Source organism: Heliconius melpomene, chromosome 11 (genome assembly GCF_056956725.1).
Source record: "Heliconius melpomene rosina isolate 202511_hmr_F chromosome 11, ASM5695672v1, whole genome shotgun sequence".
NCBI lineage: Eukaryota > Metazoa > Arthropoda > Insecta > Lepidoptera > Nymphalidae > Heliconius > Heliconius melpomene.
In genome coordinates this window covers 5,705,844-5,729,004 of record NC_140399.1, presented here as the reverse complement: position 1 = coordinate 5,729,004, position 23,161 = coordinate 5,705,844, and the positions used below count along the sequence as shown (strand labels likewise).

General features: G+C 31.0%; 2 protein-coding genes across 2 annotated transcripts in view; one reads left to right on the top strand and one right to left on the bottom strand.

Annotated features, from left to right (window-relative positions):
* The first annotated feature begins 1,466 nt into the window (after positions 1-1,466).
* On the top strand, positions 1,467-3,166 carry Sld5 (DNA replication complex GINS protein Sld5). The gene is made up of 2 exons (XM_085192860.1): positions 1,467-2,175; positions 2,948-3,166. Exons 1-2 carry the CDS (start codon positions 1,599-1,601, stop codon positions 3,019-3,021), a joined length of 651 nt encoding a protein of 216 aa, XP_085048986.1. The 5' UTR covers positions 1,467-1,598; the 3' UTR covers positions 3,022-3,166.
* A 106-nt stretch (positions 3,167-3,272) lies between these two features.
* Positions 3,273-23,161, bottom strand: part of LOC146534571 (ATP-binding cassette sub-family C member 4-like) — a 39,172-nt gene continuing 19,283 nt past the window's right edge. The window contains exons 9-24 of the mRNA XM_085192853.1: positions 22,516-22,653; positions 21,565-21,732; positions 19,763-19,906; positions 19,215-19,296; positions 16,128-16,260; positions 15,645-15,953; positions 15,071-15,260; positions 13,294-13,430; positions 11,209-11,349; positions 10,623-10,726; positions 10,249-10,538; positions 9,490-9,612; positions 7,714-7,836; positions 7,363-7,523; positions 4,878-4,983; positions 3,273-4,438 (exon numbers count right to left, since the gene is read on the bottom strand). Of these exons, the coding sequence (XP_085048979.1) occupies positions 4,250-4,438; positions 4,878-4,983; positions 7,363-7,523; positions 7,714-7,836; positions 9,490-9,612; positions 10,249-10,538; positions 10,623-10,726; positions 11,209-11,349; positions 13,294-13,430; positions 15,071-15,260; positions 15,645-15,953; positions 16,128-16,260; positions 19,215-19,296; positions 19,763-19,906; positions 21,565-21,732; positions 22,516-22,653 (2,538 nt within the window). The 3' untranslated portion in view covers positions 3,273-4,249. The remainder of the gene's footprint in view (positions 4,439-4,877; positions 4,984-7,362; positions 7,524-7,713; positions 7,837-9,489; positions 9,613-10,248; positions 10,539-10,622; positions 10,727-11,208; positions 11,350-13,293; positions 13,431-15,070; positions 15,261-15,644; positions 15,954-16,127; positions 16,261-19,214; positions 19,297-19,762; positions 19,907-21,564; positions 21,733-22,515; positions 22,654-23,161) is intronic.

The following is a 23,161-nucleotide window of genomic DNA, read 5'->3' as shown; positions in this document are numbered from 1 at the left end:
ATTAAAATAAAAGTAAATTGTGTTATATTTTTTAAATATTAACAATTTACGTTAGATCCTTGGTAATAAATATCATAAACATTATTTATAGTTACTTTTTATAGGTATCACAATAAGTTCTTAGTTTTTTTTTTATTTACAGTAAATTTTTCTTTAGTAAAATTTCTGGGGTGGGCACAAGACTATTCTGAGGTGGGCATGGCCAACCCGCATGCCCCTATTCCTAAGCGCATGAGTATCACTCGTATGCATAAAAATAAAATACGGTAATTTTAATAATTTTTATATTAAATTCTTATAAATAAGAAAATAATTAGGTATATTATATTTATTTAAGTATTTAACAACTTTTTTAGAAAAAAATAATATTTTTTTAATAAAAATATGAAAGTAAAAAAGAAAGAGTACTGATGATGATACTAATAAAGATGAAGCGTGAAAAGACAGAAAATGAAAGAGATGAAAGGTTAACAAACTACTTCAGAGAAAACCGAAACTTTCCTGCCGAGAAGTTAGTGTTTTTCGAGGTTGCTCGCTAACCTGTAGAATGAAACGGCTGCTTTCGAAGGATGGTAACAGAACAACTACGTTTTGCAACTATGGACGGAATTTTACGAGAAGATATATGAATGTGATGGCATCTAGCCTCAAGTTACAGCGAAACGGTGAGTCTTGGTGTAGCTGATGGCGAAATCAGTATAAACGAAGTAGAGAGTGCAGCACGAAGTCTGGAGCAGATGGAGTTACTGCCGAGATGATCGAATATGTAGGGCCACGCGTCTTGGACTTGTTCTGGTTTTTGTGCAATTTATGCTAAAAATCAGAAAAGGTTCCGGACGATTGGCAAGGTGCAGTCATCGTGCCTTTGTATAAAGGTAAATGTTCACAGATAGATTGTGCAAGTCATAGGGCTATCAGTTGGATTAGCTTGGGTAGTAAAGTTTATGCTAAAATGCTAGCGAGAAGAATGCAAGAGAGATCCGAAAGGTTATTGTGGGATGCCCAAGGAGACTTTAGACCTGACCTTTAGAAGAGAGTGTATGGATCAGATCTTTTCCCTTTGCATGATTACTATTAATTTCTAACAAAATAAGCGCATACGCTCACAATCTTAATTTGTGAATGTTATTCGCCGCGTAATCAAAACTTATGGGGAATTTCCTATTAGGGACCTATACTTATGGAATTTGGCAAAAAGTCAAAACATATAGAATAAATATAAGACAAAATCCAAAATATAGAAGTCCACGTATAATGCAGTAATTAAAAAACGTCTTACGTGACGAATAAATTATTTAATACAACGACCAACATGCTTAAGAAATAAGATTTAATCGGTCATTATAAATAGATATGTCTATGATGTAATTTGGCCATTTAATAACAAATAAAACATTGTAAGCTGGGCACACCCAACTCAACTGAATTGTCAACTGTCATCTGTCAGTGTCACGCTATCTTCATACATGATAGTTTTTAATATTAACTTTAAAATTTAAAGGGTAAAACGAACTTTGTTTATAGTGTGCACAGTGCAAACGCTTGTAATTCCTTTTTTCTATGTATTACTTATTATTTTAAAGCTTTTAGTTGAAATTATGGACACTGAAGATTTAGAAATTAGTGACGATGAAGAAGAAATTACGGCAGATACAGTGTTAAAGACACTTCAAGATGCCTGGCAAAATGAACGTTTAGCTCCCGAAATTCTACCTCATCGTAATGACATGGTTGATTGTATGTTGGGACAAATACAACACATGGAACGTAATATAAATAAACTCCCTAAAACTGACCTCCGGTTGTCTATACACAAAATGGAATTAAATAGAATTAAGTATATTATTTGTAATTACCTCAAGACTAGGCTAGATAAAATAGAAAAATATTGTATTTGTATTGTAAATGAAGAAAAACAAAGGATAGAAAGTGGGACTAATTATTTGACACCATCAGAATTTCGATATGCTCAGGAATATTTGTTAAACATGGAAAATCATTTAAAAAATACATGTCTTGATCAAGTGCCAGGCAATATGCAAACATTTGAATTAAATAAAATGGTTGTGTATCCTAATTTACAGGCACATGTGTTTTTAAAAGCAAATCACACTGTAAATGGCATAGTATTGGAAGACTTATTAGGAGACCAAGATGAAGAAATAGATTTAGAAGGTAATCAAATTTTCTTATACTCTTAGCATAGTGAAAATGTTCAATGTTAAAGCAATTGTTTCTTATTTATTTATATGTATGATACATTTATAAAGTACTAGCGGCCCGCTCGCGGTTACACCCGCATCAACTATGTTATTATTAATTTCTGTCTCCATGACTACGTCCTAGTGACGTCTATGCAAAATTTGAGACTCCTAACATTTGTAGTAACGAAGTTTCATACAAACTTTCGACCCCAAAAACAACCCCTTAGAAGTCGAATATTGCAAATTCCCGTCTTAGCGAGCACCTACGTCCTATAAGTAACTCCTATGCAAAATTTGAGATTCCTAGCACATGTAGTTTCTGAGATTTCGTGATGAGTGAGTGACCTTTCGATTTTATATATATAGATAAGTGGAGGTTATCGAGTGACTTGAATATACAAAAAGATACATATAACACTATCTTACTTAGAGAACAGGATTGTATTATGTATAGGATATGACACATTCTAAGTTAATGAGATGAAAATAAATTGCAAGAATAGTGGCTTAAATCAAAACAATAAATGTGATATAATATATAGCATTCCTCAATAAATAGAAATCAAATCCATTTCCTGAGATTTGCATGTTCAACAAATCAAACTTTGGCTTATATTAGGATAAAAACTAGTATTTTAACTTTCCATCTAAAGTTTCAAATTTCTTCTTCAGAAATTTTAAATCAGAAAAAATTGTAATTAAAAATAGTAGTTTGTTTTTAATAATAAAGTTTTTTTTTTCAGAGGGTTCTCAACACATACTTCAGTACAAGCCAGTTGAAGATTTAGTTAAAAATGGCAAAGTTCAACTGGTATAAGTGCATAGTCGGTCAATTTAAATATAAAACTGATCAAATAAAGATTCTAAAATTTTCAGTTTTCATAAAATTATATTTCATAAGTTTTGGCCTTTGAACAATTTATTTAGCGCAAGGCACAACTATTTCAAATAAAACACCCAAGGTCTCTATCATGTTTCAGCTCTGTGTGTTTTTTGTTAATTGAAATGTCTAAAATGACTGGATTAATTAAAATGTTTATGATTTTATTTAAGATAAATAAAACTAAATTTGAATATATCTATTTTATTCAAGCTGATTCAAAAATAATGTCTTACAAATTCTTCTCACATATTAAAATAAACAATTTTATTTTATCTAATACACTGTTATTTGGACAGCATTGTTAACATATTAAAAACTTATTAACATTGTAAATGCATATTATATTCAGTAAATAATATACTAAAATTATCAGTAAAATTGTGATTATAAATCACAGGTAACTTGAATAGTATTATTAATTTTCTTTAAGTACTTAAACTATTTAATTTTGTGACAAAAACAAATACATAATATTATTTGGTCCTGCTCACTCACAGTTTATTAGTATTACCTGGTGCACACAACATATATTTATAAATGTAGTAACATTTATGAAAGATTAAAATACATATATAATTATTTAAATAAAAGTTTAGAAAATATTATCACACTTATATTAGGCACATACATTACTGAAAAGCTATATACTATAGTAGAATTTTAAATACATTGAATACACATTTGGTTCCAAAAGTTTTGGTGAAAAAAAATTAAGTATATAGGCACAATTTAACACAACACTTCTTGTATTTTGCATTTATTAATGTCAATCTCTCGTCTTTTATTATCCATATTATAAATATTAGAGCCATCCCTATGGCTAATGTCATAGCTTACCTACGCTTTAACATATTCATTTATTTAAGGCTTAGTTATAAAAATAATTTCTTTTAGCACATTGACATGGGTATTTAAATATATGTTAGAAATTCACTATTAACATTTATATAACTTACATTTACTTATAACATTAAGTATTGATAAGTAAAAAGCAGAAATGGCCGCAAATAAAACTATTACTATTACTTATTTAAAAAAAAATGTATTCTAAATAGTATCACGTTTCTGACTATATTCTACTATATATTTCAAATTCTGTTGCTTGTTACAATTTCATTAAAGTACTACCTGTATAATACTAACTAATTTTATCTAAATTATTTTACACCTGCGGTTGATCATCAGCGTCTACATATTTAATGTGTTGTAAGTACGCGTTGTGTGCGAGCTCCCGTAAACTCTGCTCCGATGCAGCACCAAGCTGGTTGACCATCTTCGTGAAGTGACCCTCGGGGTTTTGTAATAAATCATGTGGGTGACCGCATTCTACAATTTGACCGGCTTCCATCACCTGAAAACATGACAAGATTGTTTGTAGGAAACAAAAAATACTTTCTGGACTATTGTGACTGTCGTGTGTTGGGACGGGACAGCATATGTTCAATTCCCATTCGGGGAAATTAATTATTTTCATTTTGTCGCTCACGTTCCGTTCCGCCACTGAAGACCCAACGTCAACCTTAATTGGGCAGAAAGCGAGAGACCATGTACTATGCAGTATACAACATGTTTTTAAAAAAAATCAATTTTGAAGATTAGATTCATTTTCATGATCTGTTACGACAAAGCGCGGTTTGAGTTTCAAATTCAACTCACAACCCTAACCATCGTTGCCAGATGTTGTCGTTAATGTAGTAAAAGAAACCCTGCTTAGAAAGGATTTCACCCGACATTTTATAGTCCATAATAAAAGGTGAGGTACCATAAAATAAAATATGAATGGAACTTACCACAACCCGGTCAGAATCCGCAACCGTGTGCAAACGATGCGCCACAGTAAGCACTGTGCAGTTGGAGAAATGTTTGCGTATTGATTTCTGGATTAGCGCGTCCGTACTGTAAATTAAATAAAGATAAGGTAAACGACAAAGATAATGTTGTTGATTTTATAAAATTCTATTCTATTCTTTTAATTTTCTATTAATGTCTTACTATAGGTACGTTTATTGTGGGTTTCATTTCTAGTCATGGGAATATATGTATATATTTAAAATATTTTCTCGGGTTACTAAGGGAACCTAATTTCTTAAAGCAGGAAAAAAATAAAGAATACACTACTGCACCACTCTCTATGTTGGTATTGGTCAAGATGAATTAATCTATAAATATTATATTATTAGGTTAACCGAGCTGTCATGAACACAATTTCCTTCACACTTTATTTCCATTATTTAGTTCATAAATGTTAAGATAAACGCATTGTAATTTGTAACGGAAGGTAATTGATCGAATCATACAAACACGACTTAAATCACCGGAAGGCTCAAGGCTAGTAATTATACTTATATATTTGAAAAAACTAACAGGTATAATTATATTGTGTTAAAGTGCAAATTGATGTTCGACATTAACAAAAAAAAAAGTAAGACGTAATACTTTGCGCTAGATATTTACTATTAATGAATAAATATATATGTTATTTTTCAATAAAGGGTAGGAAAACTACAATAAAATACGTAATGTATTAGCATTATCATATTAATGTCTCAAAAGAATCACTAATTACACATAGCCTAGCGGCGGGTCACAACATTGTTTTGAGAATTAAGTAATTGTTGATAAAATAAATTTACACGGATACGAGGAAAAGTCACACATTCAACAATCAGGCAACCGGTAGCCATTATTTTAATATAATATATCTACTTAAAGCCAGTAGTGGCGCAGGGGCACAAAGTGTGACTAAAATCGATTGGTTGTGGGTTCGATCCCTAATCGAGGAAATTAAATATTTATTTAAATTTTTATTTCCATTTTTTCGATCTGGTCTCGAAGCAAAGCGCGGCGTTGAGTTCCGCCACTCCACACTCACTCACTCATGCCTTCAGAACTTGGCGGAAAGTGGGCAACGGAGTGTCTTAACACTAGGTTTCCTCTGACTATCCCGCTGCGTGCGGGACACAGCGTGAAGCTGATTTGATTATTTTTTATATACCTAAATTTAATGCATTCATATACATTATTAACTCTTCAACCTGTTTCTTATTAATGTCATTTTCGCTTTGAATTATATATAATTCAGACTTTCTAGCCGGTTCTAACCTAATGACTTAATTTATTGAGCGTATAACCTAATGGGAAAAATAAATGGTACAATTGTCATCATCAGTTCATATAATATTTCGCAACAGTGTCGTATTAAATATTATTAATAAAACAATAAAATAATATTTGAAATTATAGCATATTTAATATGAATATTTCGACGGTCCCTGGATAAAGTATCGAAAGTGAAAAATAGAATTTTTTTGCTGTTTTAAACTACGGTTATGTTAAAACCCATGAAATTTTTTTGATCAGCATGGTACCAGCATATTATGTTACTTTAACTAATAGTGAGCGGCACTCACTTTTTAATTAGGAATGGAAGGAGCGCGGAAAAGTGGTCCTATAAATCCGAATATAATATACTTATAGCCCACAGATATGTATGTGGGAACAAAAATAATTACACCGAGGAATACAGAAATTTGATAACCCCGGTCATATAAATTAACATTTGATAATGGATGTCTGCCACAGTAAGTAGCGAATGGTAGAGAGTTCAATTTACTCGGATAACATATGTGCACTCGGATACCACAATGTAAATGTAGCACGTCTTTAAAATAAATAAGACTTAAGGATTAAAAACGTGATTACATAACGTTTTCCTCTTTTTGTACCAATATCTTGTTTCTAGTTGAATGATCTAAATTTGTGGGCATATGAGCGCTTTTTACAAAATACAAATATAATTTTGTAATGATTTTGTTTCTATAAGTATTACACGAATAAATTACCAGATTGAATTTTTCTATACCTCCTGGGTATGGCTATACCTCCTGGGGACTTTTGGTCAACGGAATAGAGGTTTTGATTATATGGCGAATTTCAAATAAGCACAAATGAAGCACGTAAATGTTTATTTTTTCTGTGTTCCAAAGGCCTAGACTGTAGATATTATAGGCATATACATTACTTCAAGGTTGATACCTCTATGAGTTCTTGAGAAAAAAGTTTTGAACTCTTGACAGACGAATAGCAGATGATCCGACAGGGGCCCGGTTTTATTCTTAAAAACTTTATAGAAAAATTACAATTTAAAATTAAAAAACACGAATTTGTTCCGCATATGAAACGAATTTGAAATTTAAAACCTACATTAAGACATTAAAGGATAATTTTACCATTTAGATTATATTACAAACAACTTAGCAAAATAAGTATCGTTACTTGGGATCGACGTTGGCAGTGGCCTCGTCGAGCACGAGCAGGCGGTTACGCGCGAGGGCGGCTCGCGCGAGGCACAGCAGCTGGCGCTGGCCCGCGCTGAAGTTGGCACCTCCCGCCTCCACGCCCGAGGACAGCGACGTCACGCTCTGCTTCAGCTCCACCTGAACGTACCATACTATTTGTTATCAATTGTTCACTTGGGACTGTGTTTGACTATAAATGCCATGGAGTAGGGACTACGGGATGTGAAAATATCATAAATTAAAAAAGACATTGCAAACATTATAATTTTTGTAGTTTTAAAAAAAAATACTTATATGTATATATTAAAAAACTGTATAAAAAAAATACCTGTTCCAGTGCGCTCCATATTTCGGCATCCGAATACTTGTCAAACGGATCCAAGTTGTACCTCAGGCTCGCCGAGAATAGTACCGGTTCTTGTGGAATGATGGAAATCTTTGATCTTAATTGCTATAAAGAATAAAAAAAATGTTATTCTATAATTATAATTAAAAACATCCATATTGCAATAAAATTACGTATTAAAGATAATAAAACAATGCCAGGAATCAATGTAATAATATATAACATAACTAACTGTTTTATTATTACTTTGTATAATTTGAAGTGCAAATTTACTTTATAATTTACTCTGGCGTCGCTGACAAACGACGCCATCGTGTCGCAGTTAAAATTTGTCTGAATGCGTATAACGTATTTTTTTTTGTACCTCACGCTTTATTTTGCTTATTATAGGAAGGTAGACAAAAGGAACCTAGTGTTGAGACATTCCGTTCCTCACTTTCCGCCGAGTTTCGCCACCGGACTCGCAGTGCCTCCAGAATTCGGTGGAAAATGGAACGGAGCGTTAACACTAGGTTCCCTCCGCCTATCCTACTGAGTGCGGGATACGGCGTGAAACTGATTTTAGATACACAGTCATATTACTTTTAAATTTACATTTTTTTTTGTTGAATGCAAGTCCGCTTCTGGATTTTTCAATAGATATACTCGTATGTAACTTAAGTTTACATAAATATTTCTCATTATCATAATATTTCTCGTCATAAATTATTTTATAGATATGACACAATTATATTGTGTCTACAAAATAGGAGGTAAATAAATTATGTTAGAAATCTTTAAAATCACACATGTTTTTATACTTTTACAAACAGAAGTCTATTTGGAGAAAGAATCCAAATGTACCTATATACTCGTATTTTCTATAGTTATGAATTGAAAATGCATAAAATTAATAAGGATTATACCCAATGTAAAGTATTATATGTACGTTACTTGCCATGCAATAAATAAAGCGACAAATAGATTATTTTAAGACTCAACAGGTTTAAGGTCTGAGTTAACATAAACCATAAGAAAGTATATATTTTTTTCCTTTTGTCATTAGAAATATTATTATCATTTCTAATATCAAATATTATAATTATCAAATCTATTATTTTTATAGATTAACACATAACTGATTTACATAATTACTACATTTACATGTAATAAAATATTTATAAGAAATACAAATGGCTACCTAATAGACGATTTACGATTGTAGACTTTTAATTTCCTGTTCTTTTTTAGTTTGTTAAAATAGTAATTAAAATATTTCATCTTTCAAACCTTTAAAATCTTATATCAAAGTCGCGTTTTACTTGAATCTATTTAATTATTTAAATTACAGTTGTTATAACAATGACAGATAGACATTGCATGTATTTATTAAATACTCAAACTTACTACTAACTAGTTATAGTGTTTAGCATTTTTTAGTTGCACGCACATGGCAGGGTAGGCGGAGGGAACCTGGACACCTAATGTTAAGACACTCCGTTCCCGAATTGTGGAGGTATTGCATGTCAAGTGGCCGCATTCAACGCCGTGCTTTGCCTCGTGCCACCAGACCGAAGAAATATTTTATTTCGTTATTTAGTGGGAATCGAACTCACAACCTGTCGCGTTTACAGTCGCTTGTGCCCCTGCGCCACGACTAGACCAGTTATACTTTCGAGTAATCAAAGCACAGCCCAGTACTTTAATGAAACTAAGATAAGATAATTTATAAATATACAATAATAACATATTTAATTTAAAAAAACAATAATAAATTACCTCTAAAGATATTTCGCCAGTATCTACATCATCAATGATTACATGGCCATCGATCGGTGCCAAACGGAAGAGGGCCGATATGAGCGACGATTTACCAGCACCAGTTCGTCCAACAACTCCGACCTAGTAATAATTATTATTATGTCTATATACAAAAGATAATATGCAAAAAAACATTATCGTGATAGATTGATTGTCGCTATCAGTTAAATAGCAATATGGTGTAGTATTGCCTTGACTCAAATTTGTGATGATTTTGTAGATAACGATAGTATGACATATTACTTTTTGTTGTATTTTATTTTGGTATATTACTTCTATGACGACTAAATATATAAAACTATAGATTAAATATTGAAATCTTTTTATATATGTCGCTGATAAAATAAAACATATATTATAATGACTTGCGGTATCCGCATATAATATTAAAAGAACCTCTTGTAATATAATAAATATTACATAATATTTACATATATTTCATAACAATGCTATTACTTGTAGTTCTGAGTTTACTTTAAAATGAGCACTACAATATTTAACTAGACATTAAAATCATAAAACTTGCTGTAGAATTACATCATCCCTGAAAAATCAATATGGCGCCCTTTGCTCTGTCTCCCTCTACTACTCGTATTGTACAAATAAAGGCACGTATACCTACACTGTACAGTACAGACCGTACCCTACTTACTGAAGTGTAGTGTTTTTAATAGATAAGGGGAGTGCTACTATACTACTATTTTACTTGCAACTCACCTTCCAACCACTTTCAATGACGATATTGAGATTCTTAAGTACCGGCTCCGATTCTCTATCATATCTTAGATATAGATCCTTGAAGATCAAGCGAGCTCGCTGTGGCCAGCCGCTGGGCGGCGCAGGTCCGTCCCTCTTCTCCTGAGGTAGATCTGTGAACTGGACCACTCGCTCCACGCTTGTCATCTGTGATATTACTTCCGTGGCTTGCTTTATACCGTAATTCACCATGTTCACCAATATAAGACCTTGACTGATAGCCAGGCCGACGTTGCCAGATTTTGTTGTTCCTAAAATGATTTAATAACTTATAATACTTATTACTGTTTTTTTATTGAACGATAAAATATATTAATTAGGACATAATAATTTACCGTCATCTAGTAATAGGAAAGTGTATGCCACGATGACGACGTATAACGCTGAGATAAGACTCAACCATATCGAGAACGCTGTGTTTGTTACCAGTGTTAAGTACCTAAAAATAAAAATTAAATTAATTTGATTTTGGAATGTTTAATGTTTTACTCTTGTTTTAGTAACTTACCTGACATAGAAGGGAAAAAGAAACTGTTTTTTTGTGCGATAAATAATAATATATCACATTTACTTATTTTTATTCGCTTATTTTCTAAACTAAGCAAAGTTAAACTGATTATTGAGTATGAGAGAAATGATTTGTTCTTCACTCTATGTCAATTTTAGACATTGGGAGTTGGGTCGAGAACCTTCTTCTTAAAAAAAAAAGCACATTAAGCATTGTAGCGTACAACCAAATGTAAAATTGTGTTAATTATATAATCTGGTTCAAATATAACACAAGGTTGATACTTACATAACAGTAAGTCTAGACTTAACCACAGCCTAGTTTCAATACATAATTATGTATATATAATACATGTAATAATGTCAATTAGGACATTTCTATTATAGATTTTATAATATTTGAAAGTGACTAACCAAGCCGCAGTGTGGACATCCTGCTTGTCGTCGAATTGGTCACGCAACATATCCTGCGCGCTGCACGCCCGCACCGTGGTGAGCCCCGCCATGCTCGCCGACACGTGCGAGAACACCGGGCTGCGTGATACACCCTCAACCCTGTGTTATAACAATTATTGTAATTTTAATTTCCTTATTATATAAAGCTGATTTATTTCAATTATATTCGAGATATTGGGTGCTATCAGTATTTGCTAGACTAGATGGTTTTCAGTCTCGTTTTTAAGACAAATAATATATTTAAGCATTATTTATTTTTAAATATAATCTAAATTATTAAAAATATGAATTTTCAAATTGTTTGTGATGAATTACATTAATCTTAGTGTTAGTCGCAGTTTCAGAAATATAAAATAATTTGGGCCTAGCAATTATATGTATTCGCCTGAATTCGCGTAGTGAAATCGTCTAAGTTTAATAACCAGTTAGCTAGATATAAATATTAGTAGAAGGAAATTGAATATAAAACCTTTAATGGTGTTCAAATGGACTAAATTATTGTATTTTTTTCTGTTTTATTATAATACAGATGCCGAGGAGAGAGTGCCGATAACATTATTATATTAAATACCTCTTATATTTACAAATGTAAATATATAAATATTTACTAAGATGAAATTTTATGAATGATACGAGTACAGTAACAAGTAAAAAAACCTCTCAACATTATTTACTAAAAGTGTCGTTAACTGTTTAATGAGCATAACGAAGTGAAGTAAGACATGAATAAACATACCTACCTACCAAGTCTTTTATGTAACACAATAGGTCTCTTTTTAGAAAATTCCATGAATATGAATTGTATATATTATTAAGAATAAGAACAACTGCAATTACCTGCATTAGCCATGTCTATTTGTGCTATAATATATAAACTTATAAATAAAAATAAGTAAACTATATATAATTAGCGTTTTTTAAATATTAAGATTTTCAATTTGAAATTGTTGATACCCCGTTCCATTTATGACAATTAACATAGTAGTAGGTAGTAGAAGTATTGAATTCGGTTATAAATATCTTAACCGTGTACAACAAGCAAATGACAAAAAAAATTACATACTTTTAAACTATTTATAATTAGGGTTTTTACATCTGTTTCCCTTATAAGAACTATGAAATTATTTATATAAATAAACTTATATAAACCTTATTTATTTAAATAATTTCACAGTTTTTGAAAAGATAACAGATGTAAAACTCTTTTTGTTTTGTATAAGATATTCGACATGGTATTATGTTTAGATTATACTCTCCTTACAAGTTTATTTTAAGCGTAGACTACAATAACTAGAACTGATGTTAATTAAATATAAGTAATTATGCGTAACACGCGTTAAGATATAGCAATTTACATAAGAACTTAACAAAAACTTGATATTTAAATTTAAATGATAATAAAAACGTTAGAATAATTTAAAATATATTAGGCTACTGTAAATGTATTTATAGCCAGTAACGACAGCAGCCACAAAAAAAAATTCATCGAAAAAAATTCGTTCTAAAAATATACTAAGTAACAAGTACCTAATCTTTTAGAATAATAATGTATAAAGTTAATTATAATGCTAATAATGCTTTATACATTATTATTATAACATATTACTTGTTACTAAGTATATTTTTAGAATCTTTTTTGGCTGTTGTCGTTACGGTCGATATATTATTATTTTAACATACGGTTGTTATATGAATAATTTGGATTTAAAGTATCTTGGCTATAAATAGACTATGGAAATGCATAAATTATATATTATAAGATATTTTCTTTCTTAAATTGATTTCCAATTAAATTAAATGAAGATATAACATTTTAACGCAATTTAAAAAAAGCCCGTAACATTTTTTTTTATATAAGACTGTATCACTGTACCCGTTATTACTAATAATTATTAGTAATAACGGGTTTTTAACTGAATTTAATTAAATTCAGTTAAAAAAATTCAAACATAAAAGAATTCGGACACATGCGCGTCTCTGAGTGTTACCAAGAGGAATAAGCGTTTATAAATGGGGAAAGTTTCAATACAAACTTTTACTTGCCTTTTTATAGCTTGAGCTGTATTGAGGTACACAACGGTCCATAAGTACATGAAGACACCGCAGAAGGCAGTCGTGAGTAACATGAAGGGGCTCACAATGGCCACCATAGCCAAAATACCCAACATTACCATGAAAACCTAAAACAAATTAATACATTATTTAATTAAAATATAATTTACAAAATATTTTAAGCACTGCTTTCTACAAATAAAGTAAGAATGAAGATACAGTATTTATTGAAAATGCTTTCACTTTACAAAATAGAATCACGATTGTTATTTTTATATTATTTCTTAGCTTTTATGAGTGAATATTTCTTGTATTAAAAACTTCGTGGACACTGACAGTTAGATACTTATTTAAAACGAATTTAGGTAAAAAGTCTAAGAATCAAAAACGGCATAACAATTAAGAGTTCTTGTTTTTCAGCCAAGCTGATTGCATTATATTATGCAAGCGTCAAACAATACTGTCAATAGTCATCCTTTCTTCACAATATCTACATATAACGGTAGATTATCTTTCTTGTTGTTGTTATATTTATGGATCACGTGCAAAAAATTTAACATAAAAATTTTCAGCTCACAGCTCACAGCTCTTAGTTTTGGCTTTGTAAGTTCTTTTTTAGTAACATACCTTTCCTGGTATTGACTACATTTTATAAATTATTTATATTAAGATCATAATGATTATTAACTAGTTTAAATTAAACCACTTTTAATGATTACTCTTGATAATGAGATAAGAATAGTATAAATTATAATATATACATATATACGGCGTGATAGCAACGTGCTCAGATATTGCAGATAACTCATAGTATTAGAATAGAATAAAAGAATCTAATTGTATCTAATTTACTTATGTCTACTATAATATGTTTTCTTAAGATATTTTACGGAATAGGTACGTTTTTATAGCTCTACGCTTTATTCCTAGCGAGTTGCTGAGTATACAGAGTGCCAAACATTGGATTGAGAAAATGAAGAAATGAATTGATAATGACAAATTATGTGATAAGATAATTTATATAAGTATAAACTTTCTGTTCTTCACTTCAATTGAGATATGAATGAATATTAATTATTATAATTATATAATGTAGGATTATTACTGCAATGTCACCATAATAAAATTGCGACGGTGATGGTTTCGACCTCCACTCTAGAAGCAATTATATTTTCATTATTTTTATTTGTGCTCTCTGGCAAAACAAATCGTTTAGATCCGCTGGTTTATACGTATAGTCGTGAATCCGGACGGAAAGCGAAGGACAGAGTGTCTTGACTTTTGACAGAAGGTTACCTACCTACCTTTTTGAGCCTACCCTGCTATATGAAAAAAAAACCGTATTTATTTGTTGTTTTGATTTTATTTATATCGGCTTCTTCTAAATAAGTTTTAACTTACATACAAAACTTCATTGATAAGTTTTATACCTAAAATGTACTTATATAATTTAATTAGCACTTCAGCATTAACAGCATCGCGAATTAAGTGTTCTACATTCTTATAACAAGTTCATATGTGTCAACATTGATATCAATAAAAAAACTGGGTTAAATATATAATTCAACATATTAATTGAAATTAACTCTTTAAATTGAATGAAAAACAATAATAAATACTAATATTCTTTTTGCAACACCATATAAGTTGTTCAAGCATTTCATATGCTAAAAATAATAAATAATTTCTATTCCATTGATTTTAATAAATTCATAAAATCAATAGAATGGCATTTTTTTTAAATATTTATTTGATTTTTAATGCTTACTTGTATGCTATCTAGATACATCTTGGGTAAAATTTCATCAATCACGCCCATATCTTTGGAAAATCTGTTGAGAATACGACCAGAAGGGTTGGTGTCGAAGAAGCGCATGGTTGCCGACAATATATTGCTAAACATTTGGTTGTGCAACTTAATTGAACTGCGCATGCACACCCATAAGAACTGCATTGACCTAAAAAACTCAAAGACATAAGAAACAAGAACATAAAATAAATAATGTATGATATCTACTCTTGAAAATATATTTTATCTGTATTTCAACGAGGCTAAGAACATTTCTCGGATAATGGTACGAGGCCTGGTTGATTGTTGTTGACACATTTATAGACAATAGACATATCTTTGACAAGATTTATCTAGCGGAAATCTTAGATTTAGATTGGGACGTGTGAACATGATAGAAGCCGCGTCGTAGCAACGGCACAGCATCTGATTGTAAACGCGACAGTTGTGGGTTCGATTCCCACTCGGTGGAATGATATATTTTCATATAATAACACTAAGCTAGCCTGCTATGCTGCAGCGGGATATATAGTATTAATCTAAGCATGTTTACCTGCCAGTAGTAAGTAGGATACATCCAAGAATAGCTATGGCCCAAATGTAAATATAGAAACTATGGTCGATCGGTTGCCTTGATTCATCTGTTGCTGTTAAATTTTTCACTATCAACGCAGTTTTAAGCGTAGTATCTATAACTGACAGGTTTGTGCTCATCGTCGTTGTATCCAGACCGTCGGCCGGAGAGTCTGTTACCATATCAGGGACGGATTCAGTGACATTACTTGCTAGTGTCGCATTTATGTCGGGATTCACGCTCCTTAATACGACATGTTTCCCGTGTCTCGCTTCTACAGTATTCATCCTAAAATGAAATATATTTAAATTATGTCAAAAATTTTAGACAACGAAATAAAAACTAGAATCAATATTATTTTTTTTGACTAAATGACCAATTGCAACAAAAATGAATTGATATAGAAATAAAATATATTATTTTCTATTATATTTCTAAAGTTCAAATAAACACAATAATTACCAGTAGGTTAGCCACAAATCGCCTGCTGAGGTGACAACTTGAGCAAGGACAATAGATAACAGCGTAAAGAACAAGAAAGTCCAGCTTCCTCCGGCCCGGAAATATTTCATATAAACAGAACCGGATACCTTACCTAAACAAATAACTCTTTTAAAATATTTAATTAGATAAAAAAATATTAATTATATGACGAACGACTTGTGTAGATATTAAACATATTAACATGTTGTTCAGCCAGATGGTGATGAATCATTCACATAATGTCATTTATGTAGCGGCTTCGCCCGCTTGAATCACACGAATAATTATTAAATATATTTTAAAAATTTTAAAAATTTAAATAGTTTATATTTTAAAAAAAATATATATTTTCTATATCCACGTGAAACGTGTTAAATGAAGTATTTTCAAAAGTTTAAATGTATTTTTTTTTTCAAATATTTTGTAGATGATGCATTGATGGCGCATACGTCAATTATATATATTTTTTTTATGACATCCAAATCATAAAATGACGTCCAATATTTGACAGCTAGGAACAGAGTCGTTAGTATGAGAAAAGAAACATTGACGAAATGAATTGTGCTCAACTGGCACGCTCGAAACGCCATATATCGAGAAATCAATCAATCAATAAGAAAAGAAAAGTGTTGCTATTTAGTTCTCATTTTTTTTTTCTCTATAAGAGCCTTTTTCGTCCCTTAAGAAAAATTGAAAACACTTAACCCTAATTGGTCGAGCCATTTCCGAATTTTGTGATTAGCATAATATTTGGCAATTCATTTTTGTTTATGTAGATGTGTAGATAAGTATGAATAATTGTACATACATATGTGCAAATATGCCATTATGCATATTATCTTATTATTTGGTTTACATCAATTAAAAGTTCATATATTTATTTTTGTACAAAATAAAATTTAATAACGTCCCAAAAACAATACGTCAATATGTTTTTATTGTACAATTTTTGTTCTGTATTATTGATTTTATAATATTCCAGTAAAATATATGTAATATTTGTCTATTGAGGCTGCCGTGGCGTAGGGGAGCAAGGATTCACTGTAACGCTAGCGACGGTTGTGGGTTCGATCCCCACTCGAAGTAATGAATTATTATTTTTTCGCTCTAGCGCCAAGGTAAAAGTTACAAGACTACTTAAGGAAGCACTAAAACTAAATTTTAATATTTCATTGATTATTCTATATGTATATACATTAATCAGATTAATTTGATAATCTAATTAGAACATCAAAAAGGTGACTTTCATATTTATAAAAGGATTTGCGTTTTGCATATTATAAATCACTGTAGGCAAGTATCTGATTACGTCAATTGTTATTAATCAGCACTTACATTAATGTATCTACATTAATAAAATAATGGTATAAAGGTCATATGTTTGTACAATCATATATGTATATTGTATGTTTGTTAATATATATATAGACCATTTCATAACAAAGACGTCGGTATAGGTTACTTAAAACTTTATTCTATAAATAACCAAATATGAGCTTTTATTAGATCCAAAAAAAAACTTTTAAAATTAATATTAAAAACTCAAAAATATGAAAATCTAAATACGCAATAGTATTGTAACGCTAACATAGCAAAATATTGTCTAGTATATTCATATATTATATCTAAATTATAGCTGAGCCATTGTGGCGTAAATGCAAAATATATTACTACAATACACGCAATTGTTGAGAAGTTAATTCTCAGTATCATTACAGTATTTAATTTTTTATATTCCTTTATACTTGTTACTCATGCTATACCAACATTTCATATCAATATTTAATAAAAAGAAACACAATATTTCAGTCATATCTCAAACATTATTAAAGTACGTCAGTCAAAGTAGGTCATGCTTATATTAATAAGCACATCTATACACTGTAATGTTTACAGTGCGCAACTGTCGAGAACCTATACTAATTACATAGGATCAAGTTACTTGATGAATGATTTCAGGAAAAGTTTTAACGCTCCAAATATTTATTAAATTATGTTTAAAATATATATGTATTAAACATATGTTAATTAAAACCTAATCGCGCAATACCAACTTTCTATAATATATGTATCTGTTATCTGTTTGTCTACCGCTCTTCTGTTTTATCTGTCTATCATTAATTATTTTATCTGTAGTGTATGACTTATTATATAATTAATAATAATAATATGGAAGATATATAGAAGACTAGCGGACGCGCGCAGCTTCGCTTGCGTATTTAGGGGTGAATTCTAATAACCTATGAAACATGTGTTCAATGAAACATTTTTAAGAGTCTAAATTTCAAATTTTATAAAAATCGTTGGCGATTTAAAGATTTTTCTATACAAACTTTCAACCCCTTATTTGCACCCTTAGGGGGTGAATTCTAGAAAACCATGAAACACATATTCAGTTAAATATTTTTAAGAGTTTAAATTTAAAATTTTATAATAATCCGTGGCGTTTTAAAGATGTTTCTATACAAACTTTCAACCCCTTTTTTGCACCCCTAGGGGGAGAATTCTAGAAAACGATGAAATACGTGTTCAATTAAATACTTTTAAAAATATAAATTTTAAATTTTATAAAAATCGGTGATGTTTTAAATTTTTTCCCATACAAACTTTCAACCCCTATCTCATCCCTTTAGGGTTAAAATTTTTCAAAATCCCTTCTTAGTGGATGCCCAGATTACAAAAGTAAACATCTGTCCAAATTCCACGTTTCTACGCACAGCGGTTACGGCTGTGCGTGCGTCTTACCTCAGTCAGTGAGGACAAGTCCTTTTATATATATAGATAATAGGTATTCAGAGAAGGATTGAAGGCATGTTCAATGTTTATCATATGTGATATGTTAAATTTTTAATAAAAAAATAATAATATTATATTATTTGTTATTTTCAAAATATAAATTATTATAAATGATAATTGCTGTAGCGCAGGGCAACAGCATCTGAGTGTAAATCAACGATTGTGCCTTCGATATCCATTCAGGGGAATGAATTGTTTACATTTCCTCGCTCTGGAAGGACTTCCGCCGACTAGATAGATCGTGTACATTATTTAAAATTATATAATTACCCTTCTCCATGAGCTCGGCGGTTTCCTCTGGCTCGTTTTCATCCTCTGCCATATCCGCAGTCGTGCTCACACTTGTACGAGACTAAAATTAAATATATTTCAATAATAACAAAAACGTTTTTAACAATTGACGTACAATACTCGTTACCATAGCAACGTGTATATCACTTATACAAAAGTGTAAGTTGGGAATAGTAGTGTGTTATGTTTAATATATTTATTGTATTTTATGATACCATTTAAAAAAAATTGCATTCTGCACGCCTCTCTATATAAACTTTTGCTTCACGTATTAATATATAGATAATAATTTGAATATCTTCAATAAATTAAACATATTAAATGAATTGTAAATAAATGATGAAAGTAAACTGTTAAATACGAATGTATATTACTATACTTTAATTCATCTTAATTTATATATGAATAAAATAAAAATAATAAATGTGTATTTAATTTCAATACATAGTACGAGTATTTAAATAAACTTATATATTTTATTTGTACATAGATGTTAATATGTATTTCAATAAAAGGTAATTAATTACCTGAACGGATATAGTGCGTTGCCTCTGTGCCTGAATACGAACGACATCTTCAACTTGTTCGGGTTGCTCTTCGTCTTCTAATAATTCTTCGAACAGCGGTGTCTTTGACAATTCTTCAAAACTGCCTTCCGACTCTAACTCTCCCTATTGACAGATATTTTTTTTAGCTTCACGCTGTACCCCGCACATAGCAGGGTAAGGAGGGGAAACCTGGGAACCTAGTGTCAAAACACTTTCTTTCCCCACTTTCCGCCGAATTCTGGAGGCAATACGGATTGAGTGGCGGAAACCAACGTTGCTTTTTGTTTTGTTATTAGAGTGGTATCAAACCTAGATACTTATTTGTTATAATATTGCACCAACGTACAGAGATGATTACATACATCTACAAAGTGAGTTTAGTCTATATTGTTTAAAGATTCATATAATGTTTTGTTACGAATAATTTTTATTAAAGTTGTATTCCGCTACAAAAATGTTAAGACAATTTGTGGGTAAAATATATTTAAATTTTTATGGTTCAGTAATTTCGAGTATCTTCATTACATAGATACTTGTAATTTGTATATTTATCGCTTCTCTTAGCAACTGCTACGTACTTATAATAATTATAACAAATTAACAAATGTTCAATTTTAAATAAGTGGATGGTAAAAATAAAACAAAAATGAACCGAGAAAGTAATGTCTGCTTCAACCTCTATCTCTAAAACAAAAATCTCTCTGTCTATTTATAATTTAAAATGCAGAAGATCACAAACCATAAACCCACGAGATAAATACGTTAGCTGTATTATAAAATTATTAAAGTGACTTTGACACATGAGCCTTGAAAAGTTCTAGATTAACCATTATATTGACATCTCTGATAATTCTAGTATGTAAGTAGATTACATTGCCTTGTTTAAGCTAGATAAGATATATCTAAACTAACTGGAAACATCTTAAGACAAATGGAATTATACTATGCTTGAGGCAACCTCAAATATAATAAAATCTGTTTTTAGATAATAAGCATATCTTAGGTATTGTCACGCTAAGCTTTACGCTGTATCCCGCTGTTAAGACACACCGTTCCTCTTAAAAAAACTTTCGATTCTCATTTTCCGCCAAATTCTGGAGGCATTGTGTGTTGAGTGGTGTTCTATCCCTTGTCTATCAGCTTAACAGGATAGCTGCCATTCCATATAATAATTAAATTATAACATTGATACTGAAAAGAGCAGCTGCCCAGTTTCTTGCCGTCTCTTCTCAGCAGAAGTGACTTCCGAGCCAATGGCAGCTTTATGTTCATTCGATTCAAAAGTACTAACTAAAGTTTATTTGAATAAAGAATTTATGAATGAATTTATTTTTATCTATGACTTCCGTTACTGGGTAGTTTGGCATGAAACAGAAAAACTATTTAACTTTGAAATATTTCGTACAAAGTCCGTACGTCCTATCCTGTAAATCCATTATCTCATAATAAAGTTAATTATATCGAATATGATTAGGGCCTTAAAAGATAGTTTAATCTTTTAATAGCTACCTATATCTTTTGTAAACATATTGTTATGACTTTGATTTTATTACCATATTACCATAGCTGCTTATCTACAATAGTTGCCTATCATTTGCAACGATGAGTCTACCATTTTTAATTTATTATATTAATAATAATTATGTACAATTTACGGTGTGATGACCCACAAAATCCTAATAAAAGATAACATTACTATCTTTTATATCTCTGTAAGATGGTTGTTCTAGATATAAGTGAATTTAAATAATATTATCTAAAGTAGGTCTGATGTTACTTACGTTCCGTAAAATGATGATTTTATCAGCAGATTTCAGGTGATGCAGTTGGTGGGTAACAAGGATTCGGGTTGAGTGCCGAAGGAGTCCCATTACGCATTCCGACACTAAATGCTTGCCAACGTGAGTGTCTACAGCTGATAGCGGATCGTCGAGAAGGTAGATGTCAGCCTGTTGATAAATTATAATAAATTTTAATTCAACCTGTTAAATTTCGACGAGGCCAGTCGTGGCCCAAGGGCACAAGCGAGGAAATGAAATTTAATAGTTTCATTTTTTCGGTCTCGAGGCAAAAGGGGTTCAAGCCACTCAACACCTTTAGAATTCGCCGAAAAGTGGGGAGCAGAATGTATTAACACTAGACCCTCTCCCTACCCTGCAAAATGCGGGATACAGCGTGAAGCTGAAAAAAAAAACTCAAAAAGTCAAATATATGTATTAAGCGAAACACAATCATACCACACATGTTATTTGAGCCATGTAATGATATGCGCATCTCATATTGTAACGCATAAGCGTTTTAAATTGCATTGCATTATTTATTGTTTTCAATTTTTTCTTATGACATATACATGCATGTACATATATATGGTAATGAAACTAACAAGTGTGAAATTGTAACGAATTATGAAAATTTTATCTTGCTTAAAGCTTCCCATTCTGAGTTTAAGTCTACGAGATTTATAAAAAATCAGCTTTACTCTGTATCCCGCATACAGGTGAGAGAAAGGGTGAGAGAATCTAGTGTTAAGACACTCCGTTCCCCAATATCCGCCGAATTCTGAAGGCATTGTGTGTTGAATAGCGATCGCATTCGTATAACATATATGATCAAAACTTGTTATTTAATAATATTATAAAATGTCAAACATTTTAAAAAATCAATATTTTTAACACACTTAAGATCTAATATTAATTTTCAAACCAAATAGTAATTTAATTACTAGTGCTTACGTTTCTATAGCAAGCGCGTGCGAGGCCGATGCGGGCGCGTTGTCCACCACTAAGACTTATACCACGTTCTCCAACCAGTGTTGAATCCCCATGTGGTAGCTGCTCGAAATCTCGTATCAAAGCACACGCTGTTACTACCTGCAAACATTATAAATATTATTTATAACCAAAACATTCTGACGCCCTCGTGGCCCAGTGGCACAAGCGTGTAAGTTCGGCGGTCGTAGGTTCAAACCTACTCAGGGAAATTGTTTATTTACTTAACACGTAATGCATCACCCAGCGAAAAATGGGGAACGGAGTGTATTAACACTGGGTTCTCTCTGGCTACCCTGAAAAAAAAAACATCCAATAACCGCAGTAGATTAGAGTAGAATATAATTATTCCGAAGCAATATAATCGTGAATGCTTATAGATATACCTTATGTATATTTATTATTTACATAAAATACTATAATTGTTATAATTTATATTGATAATTTTTAGCACGAGAACATATTCAATTATAATTGAGGAAATAACAATGCACGTAAACGCAACGAAGGCGGATAATACAATGATTTGTATTGCAACTTCCTAAACATAATTTTCTAACAATAAAAACTATTTCAATATATATTATAATATTTTTTTACAGTTGCAGGG

Coding starts and splice junctions, on each gene's coding strand:
- Sld5 (XM_085192860.1), top strand. CDS start 1,599: ATGGACACTGAAGATTTAGAAATTAGTGACGATGAAGAAGAAATTACG. Junction 2,176..2,947: donor TGAAGAAATAGATTTAGAAG/GTAATCAAATTT, acceptor TTTTTTTTTCAG/AGGGTTCTCAACACATACTT.